The sequence below is a fragment of the Mobula birostris genome, chromosome 11 (assembly GCF_030028105.1).
Source record: "Mobula birostris isolate sMobBir1 chromosome 11, sMobBir1.hap1, whole genome shotgun sequence".
Lineage (NCBI taxonomy): Eukaryota > Metazoa > Chordata > Chondrichthyes > Myliobatiformes > Myliobatidae > Mobula > Mobula birostris.
In genome coordinates, this window is record NC_092380.1 from 33,658,218 (window position 1) to 33,682,956 (window position 24,739).

At 39.8% G+C, this 24,739-nt stretch overlaps 1 protein-coding gene across 3 annotated transcripts in view; it reads left to right on the forward strand.

Moving 5' to 3' along the window:
- LOC140205014 (transportin-3-like) overlaps window positions 1–24,739 on the forward strand; it is a 96,065-nt gene that overhangs the window by 38,678 nt on the left and 32,648 nt on the right. For all 3 annotated transcript variants that reach the window (XR_011887731.1, XR_011887732.1, XM_072272073.1), the window contains exons 13-18: window positions 1,923–2,114; window positions 3,571–3,662; window positions 4,458–4,534; window positions 10,421–10,481; window positions 11,573–11,713; window positions 12,895–13,011. Coding sequence is in view for 1 of the 3 variants with exons in the window: in XM_072272073.1 (XP_072128174.1) it covers window positions 1,923–2,114; window positions 3,571–3,662; window positions 4,458–4,534; window positions 10,421–10,481; window positions 11,573–11,713; window positions 12,895–13,011 (680 nt within the window). In the remaining 2 variants the exon portion in view is untranslated. The remainder of the gene's footprint in view (window positions 1–1,922; window positions 2,115–3,570; window positions 3,663–4,457; window positions 4,535–10,420; window positions 10,482–11,572; window positions 11,714–12,894; window positions 13,012–24,739) is intronic.

Genomic DNA, 24,739 nt, shown 5'->3' on the forward strand with positions numbered 1-24,739 from the left:
ACGAATAACACTAAAAATGGCTAAGATGCTTCAGTGTGGTGCAGCTTGGGTTAATGATAGGGACTTTGGACTATAGACTTTTTTTCAGTTTTAGTTTTTATGTCCTGTGATTTTCGCCTGATCTTTCTCATTTTTTTGTGCAGGAAGGGGGATTTAGGGGTTGATATGCCTGTTTCGTTTTCATTTGTTTTTTTTATGCAGGGCGGTGGGATTTGGGGTTGATGATTGTGCTGCCTTTGTTGGTTTCATGGCTACCTGGAGAAGAATTTCGGATATGTATACTTCGATAATAAATGAACCTTTGAACCTTTAATTGAGTACAGGAATTGGAATGTTAAGTTGAAATTGTACAAGATATTGGTGCAGCCTAATTTGGAATATTGTCTAGTTTTAATCACCTACCTACAGGAAAGATGTAAATAAGGTTGGAAGATTGCAGAGAAAATTTACAAGGTTGTTGCTGGAACTTGAGGACCTCAGTTATAGCGAAAGGCTGAATAAGTTAGGGATTTATTCCCTACAATATAGAAGATTGAGGGGAGATTTGATAGAGGTATACAAAACTATGGGCTGGTTGGTGGTGTAGTAAATTAGCACTAGACTTGGAGGCGGATAGTTCTGAGTTCAAATCGGCCAGTTCCCAACCTGGGCAGCAGTGGTAACTGAAAGAAAGGCCTAGCAATCTATTTCTGTAGCTTGCTATGAAAGCCCTATGGACAGCTATGCTATCAATAGTGGCTCCATGAGTCGATGATGACTTGGTGGCATTTAACAACAACATATAAAATTATGAGGGGTATAGATGGGGTAAGTGCAAACAGGGTGAAAGGTGAGATATTTAAAGGGAACATGAGGGTGGTGAGTGTGTGAAATGAGCTGCCAGTACGTGTAGTGAATGCCGGGTCAATTTCAACATTGAAGAGAAAATTGGATGGGAGGCATATGGAGTGCTATGGTCCAGGTGCAGGTCGATGAGACTAGGTAGATTAATAGTTCAGCATGGACTAGATGGGTTGAAGGGTGTGTTTCTGTGCTGTAGTGTTCTATGATTTTACTCTAAAATATTTGGGTAGTGGGTTTCCCTGCTTAAACGGAGAGTTGTAAAACACTCATCAGTAAGCTTTCCTTAGCTCATTTGGAATAAAGTCAGTCATCTTATTTCTGTAAAGTGGAGTGGGGGAGGGAATGCAACTGTAGGGAGGTGTGAAATAAATTATAAAGTGTTGCAAGTGCTCAGCAGGTCAGGGTATATGGAGAGAGAAAAATTCAAATTGATGAACTTTCAGAACAGTACAACTTGGCCTGCTGCATATTTCCAGCACTTTGTGTTTTTATTTACCTCTTTGTTAAAACTGTGCAAATTAACCAAATTAATTGGTTATAACTTCCACCAATTAATTACACATGCACTTTAATGGCAATAGTCTGTCTTCCACTGTCTGCAGCTGAGAAATATTGGGCCTCTTCTTGAGTTTGAAGCAGGAGTGGGCTATTTGGTACCCACAACAACTTCATCCTTCAATAAGATCAAGTCCTTCAATAAGATCAAGCCCTTCAATAGTTTATCTCAGTGCCACTTTCTCGCACTAACCCCACATCTCTTGATCCCCTAACATACAAAACTTTATCATTCTCTATCCTGGATCGTGTACCATAGCTGCACTACATGAGAGCATCCCTCCAGTAGGGTTTTTAATGCCATGGAACCCTGCTGTTAACTGAAGGATCTGTGGACCCCGGGTTGAGAACCCCAGCTCTATAGCCAGCAATGGAGAACATCAGACTGGGCTTGAGTAACGATGGCACACAATCATCTGGTTCTTCTTCTATACTGCCGCACCTGAGCCTAAATAATTACGATTCTGGTTGCTGATCTGTGCCAGCAGTAAATTTTCCCTGACTGTTAGTGTTCATTTCCTCAGAGCCAGTGCTAAATTTCCTGACACAACGCTTGAAGCAGAGGGAGCTAGCGAACGCTGCGGCCAACTCGATCCAGAATATCTGCGCCATGTGCAGTGACCCGATGACACGGCACTTTGAGGGGCTGCTGCAGGTGGCCTCATCCTTGGATGCACTCCCCATTTCACACGACTCATCCATCGGACTTCTCCGAGGTACAGAATCGTTGATGTTCTCTTGCTGCAGTGAATGTCGTGAAACAGCCAGCAGTGTGCGCACCAAGGTTGGTTCACAGCGTAGCACAATAGCGAGCACATAGGCAGGGCTGGTGTCAGTAGCCTATTTAGAATCATTTGCAAGAGTGCAAAATATAGTGCTGTTGTTGGAAATAAAATCAGCAAAGGGCATGAATCCTCATTAAGCCAAGTCACTTGTTTTGGTGAGAGTTATCAGTGTGGATATGTAATTTCCTTTAATTTGGCATGATATGAAATGTTAACTTTCTCTTTCCATGGGTGCTGTGAGACTGCAGTCAGAGTAACTTCTCTTTCTATGTTAGATTCTTTCATCCCACTGAGAAACTACATTCTGTCTCTTTCTATTTCCTTGGAGCTGTTTATTCAAAGTCAGATTTTGGTCTGGTGCTGTCCTCTGGAGGATAAAACTTGTAAAACATGCAGGGCTTTGCTTTTGGGATGACTTCACTGGGCCGGCAATTCTGCATTAGTCCAGGACAAGATGCCTTCTCCAGAAATTGACCAAATTCATAAATGCTAATTTTAATTGTACTAATTAAGTGGACTATATAAAAAAACACATGATCTTTGTATGAACCTGGTTATAGATAAAATGGTGTAAGTAGTCTGACTAACTGTCATGGTATTAGTGCATCAGTGAGCTAGATGATTGCTGTATTGAACCTTGCAATGAGCTAACTGAATTTTGGCCATTCAAGCATTGCCACAAATAGCATTGGCATCTCTAGGCCCCAGGAAGTAGGGAAATTCTAAGCAAATTTATTATGAAGGTATGTATATATCACCATATACTACACTGAGATTCATTTTCTTACAGGCATTCATGGTAGAAAAAGAAATACAATAGAATCAATGATAAAGTACACAGAAACAAAAACTGACAAACAACCAATGTACAAAAGAAGACAAACTATGCAAAAATGTAATAAATAAATATTACTGAGAATATGAGTTGTAGAGTCCTTGAAATTAAGTCCATGGGTTGAGGTGAATGAAGTTATCCATGCTGGTTCAGAAGCCAAGGCATCTCTACCTCCTTCCTGATGGCAGCAATGAGAAGAGAGCGTGGCCTAATTGGTGGGTTCCTTGATGATGGATGCTGCTTTGCTTTGGCAGTGCTCCTTGTAGATGTACTCAATGGTTTGCGGGTGGGGCGGGGGTTGTTTTTTGCCTGTGGTTGTCTGGATCCATGATGGGTTCCAGCTGCTGTTCAGTATGTTGGAGAGCTTGTGCTGCCTAGTAACAAAATCATTTTCACATACATGGAGAAATATTAACTGAATGGGTTCCAGGAATCTGAGGATGCTTCTGTGGTCAAACCCTAGAACATGTCAGAATCTTGAGAGGGCCCGAACTAGAGAAGGTTGTATCAGCTAAACTATTACAAAGTGACAAACTGTTTCCATCTTGTCAGGCATTTCTTTGGTGTTGGCTCGGATGCCTTCAGAGAAGATCGAAGAAACCTTCCAACGCCTCTGCTCCATGCAGGTTACTGCTTTAAAGAAAGTAAGAAATGTGGTATTCATTGGCTTTCCTACTGATGGTTTCTTAGATAGCATTTTCTGCCCAACCAAGGAGAAGCAGCGCAGAGAATTGAGAAAGACTAGCTTGTCTTTACTAAGGGGTGGTGCAGTGGAGAACATGGTCCTAGGCTTGCTGTAGAACTTAGTCCTTTTGTTGCCACTAAATACATGTTAATCCATAAATATTTATGTGGGGCACAGCAACATGGCTGTTAGTTTAATGCTATTACAGTGCCAGAGACCTGGGTTTGATTCTGCTGCTGTCTGAGGAGTTTATACGTTCTCTCCGTGACTGGCATGGGTTTCCTCTGGGTGCTCCGGTTTCCTCCTATATTCCAAAGATGCATGGGTCAGTAAGTTAATTGGACACACAGCTGTAATTGAGTGGCACAGGCTCATTGGGCCAGAATGCCCTGTAACCATGCTATATCTCTAAACTTAAAGAAGCATGTCAATGTCCTTTTGAAATTGTGTACCACAAGCTTCATTAGGTGAGAATTTCAAAAGCAGAATTCATTGCCTGCATTGCAAGATCAAAAGTTCAGTTACTGATGAGTTTCTGCCTTTGATGTTTCCCTTCTTCAAGGCTACCTGGAGTAACATCAGCAGTCAGGGTTAAGTGCAATGTTGTGTATATCTCAAACAGAGTAGCCTTTGGGCATTCCTGTTATTGAACCTTCAGCCCTCTGCTCCCCTGCAATTTCCGTTGTTGTACTTCTGGTGTATCAAATGCTGTTTTGCTGCATTAAGTGTTGAATCTCCGAACTTCTCTTTCAAGCACCTGGCGTCTGACATGACCAATGGCATCTCAGCGGACCCGGCCGTGTGGTTGGATAGACTAGCAGCTATTTTCAGGTAGAACCACTTCACGTGCTATCCATAACTTGTCGAACTGATGCACCTGAGTAACTAAGTCAATGTTTTGCCATCAACTTGTGTGACAGTGTTGTACTGGCCACCACAAAAGGAGATGCCCTAAGACTTTCCACGTTACTCTGTCTCAGTACTAGTGTGCACTGCCGCTGGACATCTGTATGCTCCAAGAAGGAGGACTTGCTCTTTCCCTGGTTATTCTCTTGCCCTTACTTCAGCTCTGAAATGCTCTAGGAATCTCCTTAATCTTGTCTGTGTGATTGCACCGTTTCTTTTACATACAACCCCTCCGCTGCCCCCATCCCCTACATTTTGCAGTGAAAAACTTGGTTGCAGCAGCATCACAGGCACTTGGGTACAGACAACACTGAATATAAATTACATGAAGAGGAAAAAACTGTGCAAAAGCAAAGACACAATCGTAGACAATACCTACTTTGTTCTCTAAACCTGCCACATGCTTCATTTTTATTCTTTATTCAACCCTCCATCCCTTGACATCTCTGGTTCTGAACTTGATATTCATCCTTGGGACCAGAATGGCTCTCGCTTTTTTTTGCAAAGTATAGAACGGTACAAGCCCTTCACTCCATATTATGTCAACCCTTTAAACAGCACTAAGATCATTCTAACCCTTCTGTCACATGAGCTTCCAGTTTATTTTTTGTTATAATATTGAAATCAGCTTAACCCTAGCTCGGGTCCTAAATTTCTGGTCTATCATCATCTTTTTCCACAACTATCTTAAGATGTGGAGCTCTGATTATCATCTCCAAGATGTTTTCTCACTAACATTCCAAATTCATGTCCAACTGTATTCCTGTGTCCAGTGTAAAATAGGGAAGTGTGCTTTAATATACTTTGTCACTCCTATGATTTGACATACAAATGGATTAACAAGAAGGAAATATCTTCTGGATGCAAATCCTTTCTGGGGTCAACTCTTCATCTACCACTGCCTCGGGTTTGGCAGTAATTGGCACAATTCCCAGTCTCATTCATTGTGGTCACAGATGCTGGTGGAGTCTTTAATATACTGGAACATATCATTATGCTGGCAGTCAGTCCTGAGGCAGCTCTACATCATGATGACATTTTCAGTTCAAATTTCCTTATCATTGAGGATGATTAAAATAAAATCGACAATTTCAGAGCCAGGGTGCTGTATCAAGGGGACATTAGGACCGCTTGTGTCCTTTATTTCACAGAATCTTGTTAACCCTTTCTGTGCTAGACAGTGATTTGAATAGACTGGTTCACCATTCACCACCAAGATAGGTCAGTCAGGTCTCTCAAAAGCAGAGGTGGAGGTGTGTGCTTCATGACCAATACCTCGTGGTGTACAAATCTAGCATTGCTTTCCTAATCCTGTTCACCAGATCTGAAATACCTCATGATCAAGTGTCGTCCATTTATCTGCCATGAGATTTCAGCGATTATTTTACTAGTGGTGTACAACCCACCTCAGGCCAATTTCAGACAGGCCCTAGATTAACTGAGCAATGTGATCAACAAGCGTGAAACAGCACATCCTGAGCCTTCCCCATCATTTTGGGGATTTTAACCAGGCCAACTTGATAATGTCACTAAATAATTATCCTCAACAAGTAACATAGTACGAGAGGAGGCACACTGTAACACTAAGATCAAAAGTACCTACCATGCTATTCCACATCCACAGTTTGGAATACCTGATCACCTGTCTGTACTTCTGCTCCCTGAGTATAGGCAGAGACTTGGAGTGCAGCACCAGTGGTGAGGACCAAGAAGGTATGGACAAGGGAGGCACAGGAGTGCTTATAGGACTGCTTTGAATCGGTGGACTTAACTGTATTCGGGGATTCATCTTTGAGTCTGGATGAGAATACCACAGTTGTTACTGACTTCATTAAAACCTGTGGGATGTGTGCATGCCTACAAAGACATACTGTGCATTCCCAAATCAAAAGCTGTGGATGAACCAGGAGGTTAGTCATCTGCTGAGGGCTAGATCTGTGGCATTTCAGTCTGGTGACCTAGGTCTGTACAGGAAAACCAGGTATGACTTGGACTTCAAGGGTAAGAAGCAATTCCAAGAGAGGTTAGAGGCAATGTTGGATGCTCATCAACTCTGCAGGGTTTATAGGTCATTACTTTCCTCCAGAGCAAAACCCAACATCATAAATGTCAGTGATGTCTCATTTCCAGATGAGCTCAGCACCTTTTATGCTCGCTTTGAAAGGGAGAGTAAAACTACAGCTATGAGGATCCCTGCAACATCCAGTGACCCTGTGATCTCTGTCTTGGAGGTTGACATCCGACTGTCTTTCAGGAGGGTGAACCCTTGAAAGGCAGCAGGCCCCAGTGGAGTACCTGGTAAGGCTCTGAAAACTTGTGCCAACCAACTGGTGGGGGTATTCAAAGACTTTTTCAATTTCTCATTGGTAGGGTTAGAAGTTCCCACCTCCTTCAAAACGGCAACAACTAAACAGTACCAGTGCCCAAGAAGGGTAGTGTAAGCTGCCTTCACAACTATCGTCCAGCAGCACTGGCGTCTACAGTGACGAAATGCTTTGAGAAGTTGGTCTTGGCTATGATCAACTCCTGTCTCAGGCAAATTGCAGTGGGTCCAGGTTTTTATTATCATCACAATAGGTTTACGGCAGACATGATCTCAACGGCTTTCCACGCGGCCTTGGGTCACCTGGACAATACAAATTCATATGTCAGGATGCCATTTATTGACTATAGCTCAGCATTCAACACCATTGTTCCTACGGTCCTGATTGAAAAGCTACAGAATCTGAGCCGCTGCACTTCCCTCTGCAATTGGATCCCCAGCTTCTTAACCGGAAGACCACAATCTGTGCAGACTGGAAATAACATCTCCACCTCACTGATGATCAACACTGGCACTCCACAGGGATGTGAGCTTGGCCCACTGCTTGACTCTCTTAACGCCCATAACTGTATGGCTAAGGTATAGCTCAAATGCCATTTACAAATTTGCTGCTGGTAGAACCACTGTTGGCAGAATCTCAGATGGCAGTGAGAGGGTGTACAGGAGCAAGATGTACCAGCCTGTTGAATGGTGTCATAACAACAAAGTTGCACTCATCATTAGTAAGACCAAAGAATTGATTGTGGACTTCAGGAAGGGTAGAACAAAAGAACACAAACCAATCCTCATAGAGGGATCAGAAATGGAGAAAGAGAGCAATTTCAAGTTCCTGGTTATCAGTATCTCTGAGGACCTAATCTGGTTGCCACTATAAAAAAGTTAAGACAGCAGCTATATTTCATTAGGAGTTTGAGGAGATTTGGTTTGTCATTTAAACACTCTAACTCTACAGACGTACCATGGAGAGAATTCTGACTGGCTGCATCACTGTCTGGTATGGGTGGGGGTGTGGGGGCGTGTCTACTGCACAGGATCAAAGAAAATTGTAAAGTTCATCAGCTCCATCATGGGTACTAGCCTCCATAGTATCCAAGACATCTTCAACAAGCGGTGCCTCAGGAAGGCAGCGTCCAGCATTAAGGATCCCACCACCCAGGACATGGTCTCTTCTCACTGTTACCATCAGGAAGGAGGTACAGAAGCCTGAGGGGGCACATTCAGCGATTCAGGAACAGCTTCTTCTCCTCTGCCATCGATTTCTAAATGGACATGGAACCCATGCACACTATCTCACTATTGTTTTAAAATTTATTTCTATTTTTGCACTACTTTTTTTAGCTTAATTATTTAATATGCATACTTATACTTGCTATAATTCAGTTATTCTATAGTTATCGTGTATTGCATTGTGCTGCTGCTGCAAAGTTAACAATTAATTCTGATCATTTACCAATACATGAATGACCATCAATATAACCAAACAAAACAATGTTCCTCTGGGGCCAAAGTGTAAAACACAGTATCAGCAGTCATACTCAACACAAGCCATATATAGATGGCAAGTAAACATACAGTTACACAAAAAAATGAGACTACTGTGCAAAAGTCTTAGGAACCATGTATAGCTAGTGTGCTTAAGACTTTTGCACAGTTCTGTAGTAATTTTATATATTGCAGTGTACTGCTGCTGCAAAAAACTGATTTCATGACATATGAGTGACAATAAACCTGATTCTGATGTGAGTTGTATTATGGACTGAGAGTGGGAAGGGAGCAGGGAGAGGGGAATCGTGGTTGGGAGGAAGGGAGGGAGCCGGAAGTGCCAGAGAGACATTCTGTAATGACCAATAACCTAATTGTTTGGAATCAGATGACCTTACCTAGTGTCTCGGGGCTGGGTGTGTCTGTACCCATGCTACCCCTCGCCCTGGCACGCCTCCTTTGCCACTTGTCCTACACCCCTCCCTGGTGCCCCACTCTTGCATTCCTAACATTCTTTGCTCCCACCAGATTTGAGCTGGCTCCATTCCAGGCTGACAAATACAGTACTGTGCACATACACACACCTCAGCCTTTTGCTTAGTACTGCTTATAACCCAATTCCCATGTGCTGTAAATTGATGGTGCACGGTGTTACCGGCAAGAGCAGGCAGTTCTCAACACCGATTGAACACTGGAGGGTGGCACTGACAGGAGGGGCCAGCCCCCAATCCAGCACAGACACCGTGACACACCACCTTCTTTGCTGGATACAGCTTGGGGCCTAGTCATTGCTACGACCAAGGCCACACAGCTCCGCTGCTGCCTTGTCTCGCCCAAAAACAAGGGAAAAGCATTTTACGTTATCAATATCCAACAGGGTCTTGTGATTGCAAGAGAAACATTCGAGACTATTACCGCAGTTAGACTGCACACACCACCTTTGTGCACTGAATCTGATGCCTTCCTGTAGCAGGTAGTAACATGGTCCACGCTTGCTAATGGGGTAGTCCTGCAATGCATGAAGTTCTTAATGTCCAGCATTTGCTGCAGTTGTGAAAAGATGCTTTAAAAAAGGCAAACAACAGGAATTCTGCAGATGCTGGAAATTCAAGCAACACACATCAAAGTTGCTGGTGAACGCAGCAGGCCAGGCAGCATCTCTAGGAAGAGGTACAGTCGACGTTTCAGGCTGAGACCCTTCGTCTGACCTCTTCCTAGAGATGCTGCCTGGCCTGCTGCGTTCACCAGCAACTTTGATGTGTGTTGCTTAAAAAAGGCAAAATACTTCCTGGTTCTTCTCCCCCCTGACCCCCCCCCCAAAAAAAAAAGAATGCTACATCTGCACACGCTGCCATCTTACTGGAAGTTGTGACTTTCTTGCGTTGCTATAAAAGATCAAAGAACATAGGACTCCATTCCTGTTCTAAACTGGCAAAGGTTCACCTTCCCAGCAATATCACTCACTAAAAGACTTAATCATTGTCATTATTGCTTTAAATGTGTTGGAACGGCATCAAATTAGTTGAAACAGCAGCCATGTTCCTAATGTACCTCATTGGTAAGGTAGTTCATAATTATAGAAAAATGTCTCTTTAGAATAGACGAGAGGGATTTCTTTAGTTAGAGGGCAGTGAATCTGTGGAATTCATTGCAGACAGCTGTGGAGGCCAGTTATTGGATCTGTTTAAATAGGAGGTTGGCAGATTCTTAATTGGTAAGGATACCAAAGGTTGTAGGGAGAAGGCAGGAAAATGGTGTTGAGCTATGATGGAATGGTGAAGCAGACTCAAATGGCCTAATTCTGCTCCTATGTTTTATAGTCTCATTCACTGTAAGAGGCATGCTCTTTCTTTTATAATTATAAGATTATTGTAAAGCATCCAATCAAATGTTTTCCTCTGATTTAGTTTCCTAATCTAACGTGGTAGTGCTTAATTTTGTTTTTTAAAACGGCAGACTTTCTGTTGGCAATCCCGTGATAATCCTCTGCCATGTCACTCCAACAGGCACACGAACGCCACTGTGGTGGAGGGGAGGCCACACCCCTTTCAGAAAGTCATCCAGGAGGTAAGGTGACCTGAAGTCCTGGGGGGAAAAAAGTGTAAATTTGAAAAAGGATTTGGGATTCACAACCGGGAAACAGTTTCTAAAGTTAAGACAATGAAGAATTTACACAGATAGGGTTTACCTTTTCACCAGGTTCAGCGTAAAGTACACGAGATTCGGCAGACGCTAGGAATCCAGAGCAATGCACACAAAATGCTGGAGGAATTCAGCAGGTCAGGCAGCAGCTATGGAAAGAAACAAAGAGTCAACGTTTTGGGCTGAAACCCTTCATCAGTCCTAATGGAGGACCTTGTCCCAAAACATCGACTCTTTATTCCTTTCCATAGATGCTACCTGACCTGCTGATCTCTAGCATTTTGTTTGTGTAACTCAGCATAAGGTAGGGTTTTTTTTCATCAGGATGTAAGTAACTTGGAAATGATGCATCCAACATGCTAATCTGCCTTAACTGGTGTAACTGAGTTGAATCATGCTCGCCTTGCTTAAGTAACACCCCACACCCTGACTTACAGTCCCCATATTGATTTTCTGATGTTTGTGACCCTGCTGGTCAAGAAGCACTCTTAAGTCTGTGGAATAGCCAAAGGGAAATTGGCAAGCTAGGCCTCAATCCTGAGACTCCTGCCTTGTGATTTTTTTTTTTCTTTTTTTTTTGACAGCTCACTCCTACTGAAGACCACTTCAACTAATCCAAGTCATTTAAACATGTAATTCCTCAATCTGCAATAGTTCATTTTACAAACTTGAACTTTATCATTGATAATGTGAAAGACTTGTACATTATAATGGTCAGAATGCTGGCTCAGCTTTTTCCTGTAACCAACTTTTTGCTGGGACGTTATAATAATGTCGAGAGACCAGTCTCTAATTTAGAAGCAGTTAATAGTGCAGCTTAAGCTTCATTCCTCAGGCAGACCATGCTGGGGAGTGTGTAATGCTGACAGACTCAGCCAGTTGGCTGCCTTATGCAAACATTCTATTTATTTCCTTGAAATATTATTTGGTTTCATGATTGCTAACTAAGGGCATCTGGTTCTTAATAAAACCGACATTTTTAAAAATCAATTTTCTTCCCACCTTTGCCACTGCAGATCTGGCCAGTGATTTCCGAAACCCTGTACAGGCATCAGGCTGATAATCGGATGGCAGAGCGATGCTGTCGTTGCCTGCGCTTTGCAATCCGATGTGTCGGTAAAGGATCTGCCATGTTGATTCAGCCTCTGGTGTCTCAGGTGCGTGTGTGCTCACATACCTATGTGTCTGTTTGGTTCTGTGAATGTGCAGGTTGAATAACTGGGAATAAGAAATAATTATTGAGCCATAGGGAAACGAGCTGCCACCAGAACCATAAAAATCATACTTTTGGTAGCCTTAAGTACACAGTGGCACAGCTTGTAGAGCTACTGCCTCAGTGTTGGTGACCAGGTTAGATCATGACCTCCAGTGCTCTGTGTATGATGTTTTCATATTTGCTGTGTGATCACATAGTTTCTATTCATGCATAAGGACCGTATCCCAAAGATACATGGGTGGGTAGGTAAATTCGCCACTATAAATTGCCCCTTGTATGTGGATGAGTGATAGAAACTATTGAGAGTTACTGGTAATATGGGGAGAATAAAATGGACTTGATGTAGTAGGATGAGTGTGAGTGGGTGCTTGATGTTCTTCATGGATATGGGCCAAAGGGTTTGTTTACAAGCTGTATGACTCTCTTTGATGGATGGTTGCTGCAAGGATAAATTTGGAGTGAGCAGTTAGTCACCAAAGTGGGACGTGGGCTAATGGAACTTTAGAGAGGAGCAGAGCACTGGGAAGTGGTGGACAGGAATTTAATAGTAAGAATTTTTAAGTGTATGGATTTTTTTTCCCGGCTGATAGCGGGAATTGTTGGTCAAGGTGAGGGTGCTTTCTTTTGTGTCAGGCACCCTCCCTGCCTTGCAGCCAACACTGATGCAGTTTGCAAATGGGAATGGGGAAACGTTCTCTTAGCCGAAACTGTGTTCTGCACTGCTTAAAGCTTTCCAATCAATACCTTTTTGAGCTTGCCTTTCTGAAATAGCTGGCTGGTGGCATAGTGGCATCAGCGCTGGACTTCGGGGCGAGAGGTCCTGAGTTCGATTTCAGCCAGCACCCTTGCACGCTCTCCATCCGCGTTGGGTTGAGAGCAATGGCAAACCACTGCTGTAACTTGCCTCGTACACAATTTCCCAATACGTCAGAGCGGTGTGGAAGGAAATTGCCCGCTAACCAGAAAATTCCGGATGCGACAGACCTTTCTGAAATGCCAGCTCTGTTTATGCCACATTTTTCCGTGAGGTGGTGACTTCACATCACAAAATAAACTGGAATCATTCAGAGTCATATCTTGTGAATTCCTATAACGACATCTCTTTCATCTTTTTAACCCCAGATGGTGAGCGTGTACCAGTCCCACCAACACTCCTGTTTCCTGTATCTGGGTAGTATATTGGTGGATGAATATGGCAGTGAAGAGAGCTGCACACAAGGTCTACTTGAGATGATGCAGGTTAGTTGATGAATTATGCAAACATTTTTGTCGGACTGTTTTATAAGTCTCCTGATCAAAAATCAGTTCTCCTCACTTGATCCATCGAATTGCTCGGTCCAAAATATGTTGTTAAATTACTTTATTATTGTCCCATGTACTGAGGTACAGTTTTTTAAAAAAGATATCCTGCATACTGTTCATGTGGATCAACTTGTTGAGCTAGTACAAGAGAAAACAACTATGCAGAATAAAGTGCTGCAGTTACAGGGTGCTGGATCATAACAAGGTAGGTTGTGGGGTCAAGAGGCTGGTCTTCCAACCTGAAAATGTGGCTTCTAATTGAGATGTAGCAGAAGTCACTGTAAGAATATTCTTTTGTAAAGCTTTTTTGAAAAAGACCTTTTTTGAAGAGTATAGACATTATGGTCCTTCAGTCTACAGTGTTGTGTTGACCTTTTAACCTACTTGAGTATCAATCTAACACTTCCCTCCCACAAACCCCCCATTTTTCTTTTATCCATGTGCCTATTTAAGTCTTTTAAATCTTCCTGATGTATATATTTCTAACACTACTCCTGGCAGTGCATTCCATGCACTTACCATCTGTGTTTAAACAAAAACTCTGACATTTCCCCTACGCTTTCCTCCAATCATCTTAAAATTATGCCCTCTTGTATTCCCCATTTAAATCCTGGGAGAAAAGGCACTGACTGTCCATCCAAGCTATGCCTCTTGTACAGCTCTTACCCTGCTCCACTCCAAAGAGAAAACCCGTAGCTCACTCAACCTTTCCTCACAAGAAATGCTCTGTAATCCAGACAGCATCCTGGTAAATCTCCTCTGCACTCTTTCTAAAGCTTCCACGTTGTAGGAGCCATGTATCTATTCTCTGTTTGTATCGTATTTTGTGTTGCACATTTATTATGGGTAATTTGTCACCCGGGTTGGGGTGTGCTGGAAATAAATGAGCGTCGGGACTTCCGGGTCATCAAGGGAATGGTGGCGTAAGGAAAAAGTCTCTCGACAAAAAAGAAGGTAAACTGCCCCATAATCGAATTTAGACAAATACTTAATATTGCATAACTATATTAATAAAAGGGGCAAGGATGATGTCTAAGAACAAGATTAAAAAGTCCGCTCCGAAGGCTGATAAACATAAAGAGACGCAGCAAGGCGACGGGCCTAGCTCCCCCACGGCAAGCCAGGACGGAGATAATGAGGGGGAATCGGTGACTCTGTCCTTGATTCTCGGAGAGATTCGCGAGTTCCGACAAGATAACAGTAAACAGCTGGAAGATATTAAAGGAGAAATAGTAAAAACTAACTCGCGGATAGATGAAGCCGAAGCGAGGATTGTTGGAATTGAAGAGAAGCTACAAAACGCAGAGGAGGTGATAGCAGAAATGCTGAAGCTGCAAGACCAGCTCCAGTGGAAACTAATAGATCAAGAAGGCCGCTCAAGAAGGGAAAATGTGAGGATTTACGGAGTTCCCGAAGGAACTGAAGGTAAACCCGGATTGATGATTCCCTTCGTGGAGAAGCTGCTTAGAGAGAACCTTGATATATCGGCTGCAAAAGACCTACAGATAGAAAGAGCTCACCGTGCGTTGGCACAGCCTGGCAGGCGCCCAGCCCAGATCGATTCTGGTCAGATTTCTCAGTTACAGAACGAAGGAAGAGGTGCTTAAACGGGCATGGCAAAAGAAAGGTTTCATGTGGAACAACTGTAAAATCAGTTTAGACCACGACTACGCACCGGGGATTCTTGCCAGACGGAAGGAATATACGGAAACACGGAGAGTCCTGAAGGAAAACAACATCAGATTCCAGACCCTGTATCCAGCTCGGCTGAGAGTCTTTTACGACGAAGGGACAAAAACTTACGCTACGGTGGAGGAAACAACGTTGGACCTGGCGGACCGGGGACTACCTATTAAAGTTATCACCCAACCGGAGTCGCTACTGGAGAGGATTCGGCAGAAGTCGTGGCAGTTAGTGGGGCGAGGACGCTCCACACGAACCAGAGTGTCAAACTACAAGGAAAAGCTGCAAATAATTCAGACGCGAATGTACAGAGAACACAGATTAATTAAGAGAAATGACTGAAAAGAGTAAATCGGACTTAAAGGTAAAATGAAAACTGGTAACTGAAAATAAACTATGTGGAATAACTTGAATGATAGCAATATGGTCGAACCATAAATAGGAGAAAATTCTGTATGATTGTTCAGACTGCTGAGGGCCCTCTAACACAGGGTGAAGATAGAGGTTATCCCTCTGAACTGAGGCGGGTCGGTGCTCAGGCCTCACTGTGGGAAGTCGGGAAAAATTTTCAAATGTTACATGTTCAAAAATGTCTAGGGTGTGGTTATATGTCTTGGTTTACTGTTGAGAAGGGATTGCTTACTGTTTGGTTAGAAAAGGAGAGTTTTTTTTTCTACTAGAGAAAAATGCAAACTGAATTGGTAAAAATAATTTCCTATAATGTTAATGGGGTTTTGAATCCAATTAAAAGAAATAAGATTATGTCTAAATTGAAAAAAGAGAGGGCACAAATAGCTTTCCTCCAGGAAACACATATGAGCCAATCTGAACATGGAAAATTAAAAAGAATGGGCTTTAAGCATGTATTTTATTCATCATATAAATTGAGTCACAAAAGAGGGGTAGCTACTTTAATATCAAGTACTCTTAATTATGAACATATTTCAGAGACTAGAGACAAAGAAGGACGGTTCGTAAAAATCACAGGAAGAATAGAAGGTACAGAAATAACATTGCTGAATGTTTATGCTCCTCCAGGTTGTGAATGGTCATTTTATAGACACATTTTTGACCTAATGGTCAGTTCTCAAGGGGTAGTAATTTGTGGAGGGGATTTTAATATTAGATTAAATCCTATATTAGATTCTTCAAGAATAGTTACTCAGAATAAACCTCTGACTCGGAAAGTGAATTCATTGATGGAGGAGTTGGGAATTATAGATGTCTGGAGAGAATTACACCCTACTAGTAAAGATTATACATATTACTCTTTCCCTCATTCAGCCTATTCAAGGATAGACTATTTCTTTATCTTTAATACTGATAGACTCAGGATAAAAAACTGTAATATTGCAACAATTGATCTGTCGGATCATAGCCCAGTCTCTATGCCTCTAATCCTGGAAAGGAAAATGAGGAAAACACTATGGAGGCTAAACTCACATATACTCAATAACCCGAAAGTAATGGAGAGATTAAGGGGAGAAATCAAAGAATATCTAGACCTTAATGACATGGGAGAAATGTCACTAGTGATCTTATGGGATACATTGAAAGCTGTACTGAGAGGGAAAATTATTTCCATTACCGCTCACATGAAAAAAATCAATGCACAAAAATTAGCAGACCTTCAAGGAAAATTAAAACAACTTCAAGTTGTAGATAGCAACAAAAGTAATTCAAATCGAAAACAGGAAATTAGGAAATTGCAAAGTGAAATTGACGATATTTATACGTTGGAAACTCAAAGAAATTTTCTTTACCTGAGACAAAAGAATTATGAAGTAGGAGGTAAATCAGCTAGATTATTAGCATATAAATTACGAAAACAACAAGCAGACAATACAATTCATAAAATAAAGAATCCAAAGACAAAGCTTGTGGAGAGTACAATAGGGAAAATTCAAGAGAGTTTTGAAACATATTATCGAGAGCTGTACTCCCAACCCCGGGCCCCCAATGAGCCCTATATAGACAGTATATTGAATTTTTTAGATCTACCTAAATTTACAGATTTACAAAATGAAAGTTTATTAGAACCAGTAACTGTCAAAGAACTGAACGTGGCCATCTCTAGGTTAAAGGCTGGAAAGTCCCCGGGTTCTGATGGGTTTACCTCAGAGTGGTACAAGTCCCTGAAGACACAGTTAGCCCCATTACTACTTAACCTTTAATTGGATCTTGCAGAGAGGAGAAACTCCACCTTCCTGGAGAGAAGCGATTATTTCAGTTATTCCTAAAGAGGGTAAAGATAAACTAGAATGTGGCAATTATCGGCCAATTAGTGTTCTTAATTTAGATTACAAACTTTACATCTATATTAGCGCACAGATTGGAAAAGCTTTTACCTGGCCTAATCCACTTAGACCAGACTGGATTTATTCAACAAAGACAAACACAGGACAACATAAGGAGAACTCTGCACATATTAGAACAGGTTAATAAGAACGAGACAGAGACAATGGTAGTAGGATTGGACGCTGAGAAAGCTTTTCTTTCTTTTTAAATCTTTTTATTGAATAAGTATACAAAAAGGTAAGCCATATAGGCACTAATACACTGTTGGAATATAATAAAATTACAGGAGATATTAATACAAAAAAAATAATACAAACAATGTAATTTAAACATAATGTACCAAGGTAACATAATAGTATGCTAATTTTTATATATATCAATAGAGAAAAGGAAAAAAAAACCCCCCAAAAAAACCCACTGTGCAACTAACTAAAAACAAAGCAAAGCAATGGGCTAACTTGAAACCAAACAGAGTTAAAAAACTTAAAATCACGTCCTCAATCCCGACCTCCATTAAAAACAGTAAAAAAAAACAAGAAGGGTATATATTACATTAAATGAAAATATTGAATAAAAGATCTCCAGGTCTGTTCAAATTTAAATGAAGAGTCATAAAGATTGCTTCTAATTTTCTCCAAATTCAAGCATAATATCGTCTGAGAAAACCAAAAAAAGGTAGTTGGAGCATTAAGCTCTTTCCAATGTTGTAAAATACATCTTTTCGCCATTAAAGTAACAAATGCAATCATTCTACGGGCTGAAGGAGAAAGATTACTGGAAATTTTAGGTAGTCCAAAGATAGCAGTAATAGGGTGAGGAGAGATATCTATATTCAATACCTTGAAAATAATATTAAAAATGTCTCTCCAAAAAGTTTCCAGAGTAGGACAAGACCAAAACATATGAGTTAAAGAAGCTATCTGCCCCGGACATCTATCAGAAAAAGGATTAATATTAGAATAAAAGCGAGCTAATTTATCTTTGGACATATGTGCTCTATGAACAACTTTAAATTGAATTAGGGAATGTTTAGCACAGATAGAGGAAGTATTGACTAATTGTAAAATCTGCCCCCAGTCATCCACGGAAATAACAGATCCCAATTCTTGTTCCCAATCTGACCTAATCTTATCAAATGGAGCTTTTCTAAGTTTCATAATAATATTATAAATAATAGCCGATGCACCTTTCTGACATGGATTAAGGTTAATTATAGTATCTAAAATATATGTAGGAGGAAGCATTGGAAAGGAAGAAAGTATAGTACTTAGGAAATTTCTAACTTGTAGATAACTAAAAAAATGTATTCTTGATAAATTATATTTATTAGATAATTGTTCAAAAGACATAAGGGAACCATCTAACAATAAATCCAAAAACCGTGAAATACCCTTAGTCTTCCAAATTTGAAAAGCATGATCCGTAAAAGAGGGAGGAAAAAATATGTTACCTAAAATAGGAATCGCTAGCCCAAATTGGTTAAGATCAAAAAATTTTCTGAATTGAAACCAAATACGTAAGGTATATTTAACTATCGGGTTAGACACCTGTTTAAGGCGTTTCAAATCAAAAGGAAGAGAGGAACCTAAAATAGAGCCAAGTGTATAGCCCTGAACAGATTGTAATTCCAATGCTACCCCTTTAGGAATGGATAGTATATCCTGGTCAAGTAACCAAAATTTCATATGTTGAATATTAATTGCCCAATAATAAAATCTAAAGTTAGGTAATGCTAAGCCTCCATCTCTCTTAGCTTTCTGTAAATGTATTTTACCCAGTCTTGGGTTTTTATTTTGCCAAATAAATGAAGAAATTTTGGAGTCAACTTTATCAAAAAAAAATTTTGGAACAAAAATTGGTAATGCCTGAAATATATATAAAAATTTTGGCAAAAAAAACATCTTAACTGCATTAATACAACCAATCAAAGTTAAATATAAAGGAAACCATTTAGATGAAAGTTGAATAATATGGTCAATTAAGGGTAAAAAGTTAATCTTAAATAAATCTTTGTATTTACAAGTAATTTTAATCCCAAGATATGAAAAATAATTATTAATCAATTTAAAAGGAAAGTTATGATATAAGGGAAGTTGTTTATTAATCGGGAAAAGTTCACTCTTACTAAGATTTAATTTATAACCTGAAAAAAGACCAAATTGTGCTAATAGCTCTAAAACAGCAGGGATGGATTTTTGGGGATTAGAAATATATAAAAGTAAGTCATCAGTATAGAGTGATATTTTATGGGACTTTAAGCCCCGAGTTATCCCAGTAATATTTGGAGATTCTCGAATGGCAATTGCAAGAGGTTCTAATGCAATATCAAATAATAAAGGACTAAGAGGACAACCTTGTCGAGTACCTCGAAAAAGAGGGAAAAAAGGTGAGCTTAAAGAGTTAGTACGGACCGAGACCACAGGAGAATGATATAACAATTTAATCCAGGATATAAATTTCGAGCTAAAATTAAACATTTCAAGCACCTTAAATAAATAAGGCCATTCTACTCTATCAAAAGCTTTCTCAGTATCTAAAGAGATAACACACTCAGGAACATTTTGTGAGGGGGTATAAACAATATTTAACAGTGTGCGAATGTTATAAAAAGAGTAACGACCTTTAATAAAACCCGTTTGGTCTTCCGAAATAATAAAAGGAAGTACTTTTTCTAATCTATTTGCTAATAACTTAGAAAAAACTTTAGAATCAACATTTAATAAAGATATTGGTCTATAAGATGCACATTGAGCAGGATCTTTATCCTTCTTTAATATTAGAGAGATTGATGCTCTATTGAAAGATTCGGGAAGTTTACCAAGTTTTAATGAAGCCTCAAAAACCCTACAGAACCAAGGGATTAATGAAGGTGCAAAACATTTATAAAATTCTACGGTAAACCCATCAGGGCCAGGAGCTTTCCCCAAATTCATAGAGAAAATAACATTCTTAATCTCATCCGTGGTAATGGGAGTATCTAACATAGAAGACATATCCTGTGAAATCTCAGGGAAGTCTAGATTATCTAAAAAATCATTCATATATTTAGAATCTCGAGGAGACTCTGATTGATATAAGGAAGAATAAAAATCACAGAAAGTTTGATTAATCCCACATGGTCAAATATCAGTCGGTCATTTTGGTTATAAATCTGATTAATTTGAGATTTAGCATAATTAGACTTCAGTTGATTAGCCAACAGTTTGCCAATTTTGTCACTGTACATAAAATTCACTTCTTGTTTTCTTTAATTGGTTTACAATCGAGGACGAAAGTAATAAACTGTGTTCCATTTGAAGTTCAGTTCTTTCTTTATATAACTCCTCAGAAGGAGCTATAACATATTTCTTATCAATTTCCTTAATCTTGTCCACGATTACCAACTCCTCCTGCTTCAGCTTCTTCCTCAAAGCAGCAGAATACGAGATAATCTGACCACGAATATAAGCTTTAAAAGTATCCCAAAGAATGTTCACAGAAATATCCTCTGTATAGTTAATTGTAAAAAAAAGATCAAGCTGTTCATTCATAAAGTTAACAAAGTCCGAGGCCTGAAGCAACAACAAATTAAAACGCCATTGTCTATTATTTTGTGTATTGGCCTGAATTTTAATAGAAAGCTTAAGTGGAGCATGATCCGAAATGGTTATAGAGTCATAATCACATTTAATCACTGAAGAAATAAGACGAGAATCAATAAAGAAATAATCAATTCTTGATTAGGAATGGTGAACATATGAAAAAAAAGAAAAATCTTTTTCCTGAGGATGCAAAAAACGCCAAATGTCCGTCGACCCAGAATCAGAGAGGAATGAATTAATCAAAGTTGCAGATTTATTAGGTAAAGTCGGTAGAGGGGCCGAACGGTCCAAAGCTGGAGATAAACAGGTATTAAGATCTCCGCCCCAGATCAATGAAAACTCATTCAAATTCGGGAACTGATTGAATAATGATTTATAAAATTCTGGACAGTCCATATTAGGAGCATAAACATTAACCAAAACCACCTTTTTATTAAATAGTAGACCACTAACCAATAGAAATCTACCATTCGGATCAGAAATAATATCATGTTGTAGCTGAGAAAGCTTTTGATTCGGTTAGTTGGACATTCCTATACAGAGTGTTAGGAAGATTCGGCTTTCAAGAAAAGTTTATTAAAAGTAATTCAGACTCTATATGACAGCCCTACAGCCCGAATTAAGATAAATGGGGACCTCTCTGACTCCTTCATCTTAGAGAGAGGCACTAGACAGGGATGCCCAATTTCTCCTCTCCTTTTTGCGCTATATATTGAACCGCTTGCCCAACTAATAAGACAGAGCGAAACCGTAAAAGGTATCAAGGTGGCAGGGATTGAACAGAAAGTGGCGTTATTCGCAGATGATGTTTTGGTCTATCTGAGTGAACCAGAAAAATCATTTATAGGATTGTTTACACTGTTGGATGACTTTGGGAAAATATCAGGTTATAAAATAAATGTAAAGAAAATGCAGGTTATGTCCCTAAATTATACACCATCCAAAAAATTGCAAGATACATATGATTTTAAGTGGGAAGCTAAATCATTAAAATATTTAGGAATAACCCTGCCGAAGGATCTTTCAACACTGTCACAGGTAAATTATGGGCCATTAATCTCAGAGATAAAAGCAGATATGCATAGATGGAATCTTATCCCCTCTTTAAGTTTAAATTCAAGGATAAATACTATAAAAATGAATATTCTTCCTCGGTTATTGTATCTTTTCCGTACTTTACCGGTGGAGGTTGATGATAATCAATTCAGGGAATGGGACAAATGGATTTCCCGCTTCATTTGGCAGGGAAAGAAACCTAGAATTCGATATAACACCTTACAGTTAGGGAAGGAAGGAGGAGGTATGGTTCTTCCTTGCCTGAGAAATTATTTTTATGCCTCACAGATAACCCCTCTGTTATATTGGTGTAATAGGGAATATAAGGCTAGATGGAAGGAAATAGAATTTGGATTAGTTGACAGTTTTCCTCTTCAGGCCTCAATAGCTGACAAAGGATTGATGGCCCAGTTGGAAAAAATTAACAAAAAAATTAAGCTTGGATAAATCTTACATTAAAAGTATGGCAGAAGGTGGTTAATTCATGTGGAATTAATAACATGTTAAAACTCTTTAGATGGTGTGCATATGATACTGAATTCCTTCCCAACAGAGGAGATAAAAGATTTGAGCTATGGATAAAGAAAGGTCTTACAACCTACCTCTCATTTATAGGTAAAAGAGTATTACAAAGTTTCCAAATCTTGCAGGACAAACATGGCCTAGAACATAATGACTTTTTTAGGTACCTTCAAGTACGAAACTGTTAACCAGAGTTGTAGATATACAGACCTATCAACAGTAGAATTAGAATTTTTCAAGATTCTGAATTCGGCTTGCAGTTCAATACCTAGTAAATCAGTTTCTCGATTATATAATGCACTCTCCCATGCTAAAAATGTAAATACACTGTATATTAAAGAGAAGTGGGAGAAAGAAGCGGGGTTGGTACTTTCAGAGGAGGCTTGGGGGAAAACCTGCAGCTTTCAATGGTCCTCGACTAATCTTTGACTTGGAGAGAACATTGTTGGAAAAATATTATAAGATACTTCAAGACCCAATATCAGGAAAAATATAAAGATACAAATGTGATGTGTTGGAGAAGGTGCGGCTCCAAGGAGGCAAATCATTTTCATATTTTTTGGGATTGCCCTAAATTAAGTCTATTTTGGGAAGGTATTCATAGAACATTAGTTAAGGTACCTAGGTCCCAGATACCTCTGAACTTTGAGACGCTCTATTTGGGGCATGTATTGTTTCTTGAACAGAAGGAAGATATAAAGTTGCTGCAGGCCCTCTTAGCGGCAAGTAAGAAATCAATCACTAGAAAATGGCTAAATCCAATACCACCTACATTAGGAGATTGGTATGAAATTATCTTGGAAATATTTAAAATGGAAAAGTTGACTTACTCCTTGAGAACTCAAAAAGAAAAATTTTATCAAATCTGAAATAAATGGATTGAATATATAACCCCAATGCGAGCAGACTTTAGATGACTCTTCTAATGATTTATACTGCTCTCCTCAACAACACAGTAATATTGCTAACGTAAGCACCCCTAGTCTAAATGTTTGTGTTTTTTTGTTTTCTTTTGGAAAATAGAGAATTAACACAAGTAAAGGGAAAGATTTGGGAAAGGGATAAAAAAATGAAAAAATTAAGTAAATAAGTACATAGGGATTGGATAATTATGTCTGCGGGCAGGAGCAAGCATGAACAAATTAGGATATAAACACCTACAATGGTTGATACATAGGCTTATATACAACATTTTGGACCAGTGGAAATTGTCCAGAAGGGTTATATGGAAACTATTATTACCATTTTTCTTAACAACTAATTCCATTACTTAGCCTAATAGGTTAGATTTACCACAGTACATAATTATCTATTTAAATGTTTATTTTCCTTTTATATCATCTCAACGTGTACTTAAGAATGTATAAATAATTGTAGTTTTATACATATAAAAAAATGGAAAAGGTTATATGTGTGAAAAAAGTACATGATATTTGTGAATTCCTTATCCAAATAAAAATAAAATTAAAAAAAAAGAAATAAATGAGCACAGTTACATATTCACACTTTGTCTTAGTTATGAGATCATTAATCTTTTGGTTTCATAATAAAGGATGGAGCATCCTTTTCGACTTGGAACTTAGTTATTCTGGAAGTGCATCATACGGTGTCGACTCCTGTACTCAGTCTCTCAGCAGTTTTGGTTTGTTTTCAAGTGACCGCTACGCACATCCTTCCTATAATATGGTGCCCAAAGCTGAAGTCTAACGTGTTTTATAGAGCTGCAACATTAACTTGCGGCTCTTGAACTCCATCCCGTGACTAAGGAAGGCCAATACACCTTCTTAGCCACCCTATCAACTTGCGCTGCACCTTTAGGGGATCTATGGACATGGACCACAAGATCCCTCTGTTCCTCCAAATTGTTAAGAATCCTGTCACAACAATAAGACGTGAGTGACTGTCAAGGAAGGATGAAGCATCGAGACATATATGGAGGAGATCAGCAGTCACTCTCCACAGAGGCCACGAGTAGGTGGTAGTTGATAGCTTGGTTGGTGGCACTCAGAAAGCTGCAGATCGGCGGCATGGCGGTTGCTCTTCATGGAATGAATGAGTTCAAGCAGCTGCTCTCCTTGACTGATGGGAGGATATTTTTGAAGTTCTAATATTTATGTGATTACTAGTTTATGTTGCTCTCCTTCAGTTTTCTTTCTTGTTGCAGATTGGCGAGTTGGGGTTTCAAGTGGGCGATATGTTTTTTTGCAAGGGAGGTTTAGGGGTTTGATGGTGCTGTATTTCTGCAAAGGAAGGCGTTGGGGGTTAGGGGGTTAATGACGTTCTAGCTGCTGTTTTCTGGTGTGGGTGATCTGTTTTTCTTGTGCAGGGGAGGTTGGAGTTTGCAAGCTTTGTGTCTTTTTCCTTTTCATGTGGGGAGGGAGTTGAAGTCTTTCAATGATCCCATGGTTTTCCTGTATTTCATGGCTATCTGGAGAAGACGAATATCAGAGTTGTATTGTACATGCATACATTGACAATAAAATGAACCTTTGGGTGCCACTAATGCACTTGGGAAATGCTGTGAT